The 9415-nt window shown below is 38.3% G+C and overlaps 1 protein-coding gene across 1 annotated transcript; it reads left to right on the top strand.

Moving 5' to 3' along the window:
* Nucleotides 1-6434: 6434 nt before the first annotated feature.
* LOC112650954 (olfactory receptor-like protein OLF3) lies at nucleotides 6435-7370 on the top strand. Its single transcript, XM_025433870.3, has one exon. It carries the CDS (start codon nucleotides 6435-6437, stop codon nucleotides 7368-7370), a length of 936 nt encoding a protein of 311 aa, XP_025289655.3.
* Nucleotides 7371-9415: the final 2045 nt, after the last annotated feature.

Below are 9415 nucleotides of genomic sequence, written 5' to 3'. Positions count from 1 at the left end.
AAAATCAAAGAGCTGGACACTTAACTAACTGAAACACCCAGGTGCCCCTAATTTGTTTTATTTTATTTTATCTTTTTACTTCAAGTTTTTATTTAAATTCTAATTAGTTAACACATCTGCATGGGCTAGTAAATTTTAGAAATAAATATCTAGATGAAACAGACAAATTCCTAGGAAAAATAAACTTACCAAAATAGACACATGAAGAAAAATAATAGTCCTATATACTAAAAACTTTAAATTCATATTTAAGAATTTTCTACCAAGAGTACTTGGGTCACATGGTTTCATCAGTGAATTCTATCAAATATATAATGAAGAAATTGCACCAGTCATCCATAAAAGTCATTCCATGTATACATATTTAATATATAAAAGCCAATTATATTTTTATGTAATTCAGAAGATTATAATTAAGGTAGCCTTTTAAAGCTTCACACCTGGCTACAAATGTAATAAGAGATATACAACACTGCTACATAGAAAAAAAATGGACAGGTATTAAGTAAATGGAAGAAAAATATCTTTTTATGGATTGAAATACTCAAGAGCATAGAAAAGTCACTTCTCATTTACTTTTTAAAAACATTTTAAAAATATTTTAATTTTAAGTAATCACAACACCCAACATGGGGCTTAAACTCATAACCCTGAGATCAAGAGCCACATGCCCTACTGACTGAACCAGCCAGGTGCCCCTCCCTAAATTTATTTTTAGGTTAAATTCCAATTAAAATTTCAGCAAATTTTATTTCCTGAAAATTTTCAAGATAATTTTCAAATCAGATTGAAAATTCAAATAGCCTGGGACAGCCAAAAGAAAAGAAAAAGAAAAACATGTAGAATCAAGTTAGAGTATTTATACTATGATAAAAACAAGCTTTATTATAAAGCTACAGGAATTAAAGCAGTGTAGTATTTTTATAACAATAGACAAGTAGACTAGTGGGTCAGGAAAAAGAGTCTAGAAATCAATCTACATGTATAAATCAAAAATTGATTTATGGCAACAAAGGAGAATAGTGAGGAAAGAATGATCTCTCAGTAAAATTGGATATCCACATAGAAAAACATAAATTTGGGCTCCTATTGCATGTAATAAACAGATATAAATTCCAGATATATTGTTGTTTTAAATGTGAAAAGTAAAGCATTAAAGCTCCCAAAGATTACATTGAGGATTAATTTTATGATTTGGGATAGACAATGATTTCTCACTCAAGACAAAAGAAAAGCAATAACTATATGAAAAACAATAAATACAACTATATTAAAATTAAGAGCATCTCTTCATCAGAGAACCATTATGAGAATGAAAAAACCACAATGTGGAAGAAAATATTTGGGATCCATATAAATAAAAGACTCATATTAAAAATACACAAAGAGGGTGCCTCTTTGTGCCTCAGTTGGTTAACTGTCTGCCTTCAGCTTGGGTCATGATCCCAGGGTCCTGAGATAAAGCCCCACATCCCTGCTGAGCCGGGAGTCTGCTTCTCCCTCTCCCTCTACCCCTCCCCCTGTTCATCCTCCCTCTCTCTCCCTCTCTCGAATAAATAAATAAAAAATATACACAAAGATCTAAAATCAATAAGAAAGAAGATAACCCAATAGAAAAAGTAAGCAAGACACTGAACACACACCTCAGAAAATGGAATCTTCAATGGCCACTCAATATTTAAAGATATACTCAACCTTGTTAGTCATCAGGGGAAAGTAGAATATGATCACAATGAGATACTACTATAATACCCATCAGAATGGCTACAATGATGACAACTGACAATCTGAGGATAAAGCTTAGAGCAAAAGAAGTCCTCGTACAAATGTAGTTGGTGGGAATGTAATTGGTACAACTGTTTTGACAAACACAATATTAGCTGAAGCCAGACCTGCACATGATCTGTGATGCAGCTATTCTACTTTATAGGTAACAGAAATGTCCTCTTCTAGAACAAAAGGTTGAGTGTGACAGTGTGTGTGTGAGACAGACAGGAAGGGATGAGGCAAGGTGAGGCGAGGATGTTCATAGTAGTATTGTTTTCAATAGCCACAAACTAGAAACAGCCCAAATGTCCATCCATAGAATGAATATGTAATTTGAGATGCTTTAAACTGGCTCATAAATTTCTGTCATAGTTGTAGAATATGAGGGCAGATATATAGATCAAAAAATAGTTAAATAATTTGATAGTGCCCAATTAAAAGCCCTCCAGTAGTGAGACAAAAATGGGGAAAAAAATCTAACCAAATAGCTGTATCAGTTGTGAAGCGATTATCTGACCATAGCTCCTATACAACTTCAGAATCATGTTACAGGAGATGTTTCTTGAAGGGTCCCTAGGTGGTCCCTGAATAACTGAGCACTTTGGGTCAAATGGTCTCAATCTCAAGTACATGGCCAGAAAGTCATGAGCAAGTTGTAATTTCTCAAATGGAAGCTTCTGCAAAGACAAGAGAATGTCTCCAAGGGAAACAGGGGCTTTGGATTGTCTTCTCATGGGTCAGGAAAAACTAAATTCTGATTTGTAAATTCTTTTAAAAAATAAGTGAGAGTTTCAGGTGAGGAAATCACCATTCACAGAAGAAGTAACAGAAACCTAACAAGCACAACATAATTGGCCTGTAGAGATTGTCTCTCTGAGGGAAAAGAAAGTTGCTTCTTCCAAATCCCAGATCTTGCCCATCTCTGCTCTTCCTGGGGCAATGATGACCTCCTGTCCCAGAGGTAAGGCAATCATGCTCCACCGGGTTCTTAGGACCAGCAGTCAGGAAATCAGGATTCCTTTCACACACACATCTTCTTCCTTGGCTCATGTGGTGATTGGATTGAATCTGAGATAAATATCCCACTTTGGCAATTGGTTTAAAAAAAATACATATATATATATATATTTTATTAAGTTTTTTGGAAAATGTATTAGGGTTTTAATTTAAATTCCAGTATAGTTAACATGTTGTATCTATAGATATAGATAGCATAAAGAATACATATTTTGGGTAGCCAAACTGGGGAGAAAGTTCCTTCAGATATCTCTGAGAAATGCAGCACCTAGCACAGAGCTTTGGCTGCATCCATAGGAATCGCTGGGCTTAGCCACTGTAGGTCATGTCCTGTCCACCACTCTGCACCCCTCAACACCTGCCTACTCCTGGAAATCTACACCAGCGGACAGGTTTGTGCTGACCAGCATTCTTAAATGATGATGGTCAGAAGGTGATTTCATCTAAATAGCTGGCTTCAAACTTTCTGTTGCTCCAAGCAGTGTAGGTATGCATAAGAATTGGGGATAGGATGGAGAGAGCAATGTAGCCAATTAATAGCTTTTGGGAAATATCACACTTTCCAGGTGCTTTTTGTTTTGTTTTGTTTTGTTTTTTTGCACCACCTGGAAGAGGTGCTATTTGAGAAGAAGACTTATGATGTGTAACTTTAGGGAGCTTGAACCACAATTCCAGTGCAGGCTTGCTGTTATATCAGTAACAATACCTCCACCTTACTTTGGAATATGCTTTAAACTTTTATTTATACAACACATTTTCAAAAATATTTTAAACTTTTATCTGTTTTATTTTTAACCTCCTTTTTCGGTTAAAATCATTCCTTTTACTATTGATTTTTTTTTAAGTACTATTGATTTTATGTCCTTTTCCATTCTCATTTCTATTTCCCTCCAGTGAATTAGGATAAACTTGAATGTATGATCCCTTTAGACAGATGGGGAAACTTGGTAATGAGAATTGAACTGGGAAATGTGTGTTTATTGGCATAGCAGTTCATTCATTCCCAGAGAGAGGCACTTTAAATACCATGAAGATGATACAGAAACATGATATGCTAACCATGGGTGCTTTTTATCTTTTTATTTTTTAAGATTTTTTTTTATTTTTTTATTTTTTATTTTTTTGAGAGCGTGCACGAGCAAGGGGGGAGAGGGAGAAGCAGAGTTCCTACTGAGCAGGGAGCCAACCCGACATGGGGCTCCATCCCAGGACCCTGGGATCATGACCCGAGCAAAAGGCAAACTCTTAACCGACTAAGCCACCCAGGTGCCCCTGAGTGTTTCTTTTTGTAATCCACACCTGCCTGGACCTTTAAGGGAAATTAATGACCTAAAATCAGGTATTACTGCATTTTAAAATCAAGCCCTTAAGTAATTATTAGTTGTTGAGAAGTGAAAGATTCACAACTCTTCAAGATCATCATCAAATTTTTAAACAAATTCTCCTTATTTAGTCCCTGAGAATACATTAATAATCAGCTACCCCCAGCACTGGTTTTTTTTTTTTTTCTCATAGCTCTTTTCTGGTCAAATTCCTTTATGCAACTTGTTTCGTGTAGTCTAGCATCATTAGAAACTACCTTGTTCACCTTCCCAGGACTAGCTCATGAAATGCTATATCTGTAGATGGTCAAGTTCCATTGATGGTCCCAGACACAAATTTTTCCCCTTTAAGGTCATTTGCCCCTCTCCTTTGTCCCTGGGTACTTTGGCCCTGATATGTTTGTATCTCAACTTTTCCTTTTCCATTAGGGATAAAGAGGTAGGTTTCCTTTTTCTTTGATAAAAATGTTACCAAGTGACTTGCTAAACTTGTGAGACTCTAGACTAAATTCTAAAGAATTACGGAACACTTTGTACTTCTATTGCTCTCCCTTGTAGCTTAAATTATCTCTTAGAGTGAGTATAGTTTATCAAGTTTGATTTATTCATTGATAAAGGAAGGATTATCATATGCAAATCCCCACAGACCCTTCTCTACTGTCTAATCCAAGCATCTCAGGCCCTGTATGATCTCTGGTTAGTTACCCTATTGTCACGAATACCCTCAATCAACACAAGTAGGATTTTCATCACATATTCAATGACATTATCTTTTTTTTTAAGATTTTATTTGTTTATTCATGAGACACACACAGAGAGAGGCAGAGACATAGGCAGAGGGAGAAGCAGGCTCCCTTCAGGGAGCCTGATCCAGGACTCGATCCCAGGACCCAGGATCACGACCTGAGCCAAAGGCAGATGCTCAACCAGTGAGCCACCCAGGTGCCCCTTAATGGCACTATCTGATCATAGACAACAAGCAAATAATATCTCCTTGGGACAGCTGTGCATGAGTTTCATTTTCTCCTTCCAAAATAAGAGTAAGTAGAGGGACAGTGGATGTGGGAAATTGAGAGCAGACTTTATTTAGTCTGTGAGTTTTTTTGGAAATCACTTGTGATTTGAATAAGGTACAAATAAGATTACTAAGAATTCTAAAGAGACTTTCTGAATACTAGAACCTTGGAGCTTCCTGAAATAGTAATACATGAGCATGATTAGAAAGTTTGGAAATGTCATTGAGCAGACTAGAGTATCACCTTCTGGTCGTGTAAGTTATGGTAGCACAAGGATGGAATGTGACAATTTCCTCAGAGGGAAAAATGGTCAAATATTTCAGATGGAGATAAAAGTGGGGGAAGATCAAAGGAAAAGATAATCAACAGTCTTTTCACTGAGTTAATTCCAGTTAATGATGTTCAATCACACTCTAGTCTCCAAGCCTAGACTTGGAGGACTACCCAGGACACATAGAATCAGCAGAATGTACAGCTAGTTATCCTTCTGGTCTAGTTAATAGGCTAATATATGTGGAAAGTATTTGAGTGGCTACCATGCGTTAGGGAAGCTAGTTAATGCATCTTTGACTTTGATTTGTTTTATCACAGACATACCCTGCCTACCCGTGGTATGCTGCTCTTCCAAAGGAGGAGGGAAATAACATCGCACATTCTTTCCTCTTACCCTCTCACACAGATACAAGACAAGCAGTGAAGATTCTTCAGAACAGAGGCTGATTGCCCAAGGTCTTCATTCTTTACTTCCCCAACCCTGAAATGTCATTGACAATTGTTGCTACTGAAAAAAAAAATTATATTTGCTACCTTCTAACTTATAACCTAAAATTTCTGATTTTAAAAGGGTGGAAAATGAGTATTTCATTTTCATAGAGACTCCACAATTAAAGTAGTAAATTAAAGAAAAAAAACAACAACGACAGTTAATACCTGCTAGGCTCCATTCAATATGGATTTTGAGGCAGCAAGGAGGAAAATACTGGTATCTGACAAAGAAGTGAACAAACTCCATGCTTCAGAACTGGCCCTAAATAAGAGAAGCATGTTTTACAGTTATTTATCTCCAATGTCTAAGCATTTTAATAAAAACCTTACCTATTTAAGGAAGGAGAAAACTTTTTTCCTTCCTTAATTCAGAGCCATGTCAATGGGTTCTACTGTGATCCCAAACCCTGAAAGAGATAAATAATCTGGGAAAGCACACAATTTAATGTTAACATGGCTGTGTGGCCTGAATGACCTCATCAGGCCGCCTGCCACCTTAAGTATCTGGTATTTATTGACATAACTTGGGTTTGGTCCTCAAAGGCTCATGGGCAGGGAAAACCAGACATGGATGAGTGAGTTCATTCTGCTGGGGCTGTCCAGCTGCTGGGACACCCAGGTGTCCTTATTTGTCCTTTTCCTGATCATGTATCTGGTGACCGTGCTGGGGAACTTCCTCATCATCCTCCTCATCAGACTGGACAGTAGGCTGCACACACCCATGTACTTTTTCCTCAGTGTCTTGTCATTGGTGGACATCTGTTACACCAACAGCACTGTCCCACAGATGCTTGTTCACTTCCTGTCAGCCTGGAAGTCCATTCCATTCCACAGCTGTGTGCTCCAGCTGTTTATCTCCCTGGCGATGGGCAGCTCAGAGTTCTTCCTGCTGGGAGCCATGGCCTATGACCGCTATGTGGCAGTGTGTCATCCGTTGCACTACACAGTCATCATGCATGGAGAGCTGTGCCTGGGCTTGGCTGCCGGCTGCTTGGGGGCTGGTTTCATTAATTCAATGATGCAGGCAATCATCATCTTTCGGCTACCTTTGTGCCATAATGTTATCAATCACTTTGCCTGTGAGATGTTGGCTGTACTGAGGCTGACCTGTGTGGACATCTCGTTCAACAAGGTCATGGTGGCCATCTCAGGGTCTCTGGTGATCATGCTTCCCTGTTTCCTGGTCCTGTTCTCCTATGTTCGTATAGTTGCTGCCATTCTGCATATTCACTCTGCCCAAGGACGCTGCAGAGCATTTGAGACCTGTGCTTCCCACCTCACTGTGGTTTCCATGTGCTTTGGAACAGCCATCTTCACATACTTGCGACCTTCTGCTGGCTCCTCGGCAGAGCAAGAGAAGATGGTCGCTCTGTTCTATGCTGTGGTGACCCCAATGCTAAATCCCTTAATCTACAGCTTGAGGAACAAGGAGGTAATGAGTGCCCTAAGGAGACTGTTGGGAAAATGTAGTGAAAAAAGGTAAAGATTCAAAAAAATTTCTCCTTCCAGTAGCCTAAAGAACAATATTTCAGACAAAGAGGAAATGATTGACATGCCCTTTTCCCCAGACTTCCTGATAAGGTAGGTCACACTGAGCATGTTTTTGAAGACCAACTTTTCACTTTAGTCCACATTTTGACTATGTATTCCTGCCCTATTATACATACAGTTGAAAACAAAAGCCTTCAGTTATTAGGTGGGGTCTGCTGGGTCGGCCATACTTCTAGAGCTCACCTTCCCTCTTCTGCTTTCTTATTCTTCCTGCATTTGCCCCTAGGAAATGCAGTGTGGACAGTGAAAAGTTTCAGAGTAAGGACAGCCATGCTTCACACGTCGACCCACACCTCAACAGCAAAGGGGCTTTGACAAATGTGTTTAATATCTTTGACCTCTAGTTTCCTCAACTATAAGAAGTAATAATTTTCAGCATGTATGATTATTTTGAAGATTATGGATAATCTATAAAAAATACTTGGTAGAGTGGTGGTATAGATATTCAACTATATTTAAAATAGTTTTTAGGACACCTTATGGGGCTCATGCAAACTTCTATCCATATACAATTATTAAAAATAAACTTTCTTTCTTTCTTTTTTTTTTTTTTGTTTAAAGAGTGAGAGAGTGAACACAAGAGGGGCAGAAGGAGAAGGGGAGAGAATCTTAAGCAGGCTTCATGTTCAGTGTGGAGCCCAACTCAGGGCTTGATCTCAGGACCCTGAGATCATGATCTGAGTAGAAATCAATAGTCGGATGCCTGGGAAGTGAGCCTTTTTTTCTATTGCATGGCTGTAGTAGATCCCTGTTCTGCTACAGAACAGTAGATGTCTGCTCCAGGTGATCATCTTATCTGGAACCATGACATCTATCTATAGATCTCTCTTTCTCTTTCTGCCAATCTCTGATCTCTCAATACCTCAATTTCCAGCTATTATATATATATATATATATATATTTTTTTTTTAGCTCCAAGACAGATAAGAACCTTTCTCATGAGTTCCAAACGCATTTTTCCAATTGCTTGCTTAACACCTTCACTTACATCATGTGAATTGCATTAACAATAGAATGATTGTGCTTGCTTCCTCTACCCTCCTTCCTGATTTCCTTTCCTCTTGTCCTAATACACCTTCACTATAACAGCAAAAGGAAATTTATACATTCAGAATAATTATTGATTCCTTTATTTTATACCCACTCCATCATTAGAATCCTTTAGCCTTATGGACAAGGTATATGACCAGTCTGGTCTCTCTGCACCTCTGCTTTCTACATTTTATTCTTCACACGACAGTTTAGTTAAAACTTTTTTTTTTTTACTTGATGTTGTAAAATAAAACACAGAGGCAGAAAACCATACTAAACAAATGTGTGGCTGGATGAATTATGATAAGACAATCCTTCTTACATAAACCATTCAAGTAAAAACAAAGAGCTGCCAGCTACTGCCAAAAACCCTCCATGTGTCCCATCCCAAGCCCGACACCTTTTCCCCCAAAGTAACTACTATGCTGACCACTGCAGCAATTGTTTTCCTGCATTTCTTGATGGCTTTTTAACCCAAACAAGCATCCCTAGTCACTGTAGTTTGGTTTTGCCCATTTTTCTTCAATTTGGTGTCTTTGAAGTCTATTGATCTATAGTTCTGTACAATTCTTTCTTTTCCTGCAATTCATTTGAGTGGCCCAGGCCATTTGACCTGCAAAAGGTGCCTTTGTCTTAGAAAATATGTGGTCATATTTTTTAAAAGATTTTTAATTTATTTATTCATGAGAGACACGGAGAGAGAGAGGCAGAGACACAGACAGAGGGAGAAGTAGGCTCCCTGCAGGGGAACGATCACTGTGGAACTTGATCCCAGGACCCAGGATCATGCCCTGAGCTGAAGGCAGACTCTCAGCTACTGAGCCACCCAGGCTTCCCTTTGCTTACATCTTTATCCTGATTAAGATAAAGTCTAGTTGTATACATGTGAGGCCTGACATAGTTCAACTGCTTCTGCAGAGATAATTGATTAACAATATTCCTCAG

Source organism: Canis lupus, chromosome 16, assembly GCF_003254725.2.
Source record: "Canis lupus dingo isolate Sandy chromosome 16, ASM325472v2, whole genome shotgun sequence".
NCBI lineage: Eukaryota > Metazoa > Chordata > Mammalia > Carnivora > Canidae > Canis > Canis lupus.
Note: the sequence above shows the minus strand (reverse complement) of the source record. Positions and strands in the feature narration are given on the sequence as shown.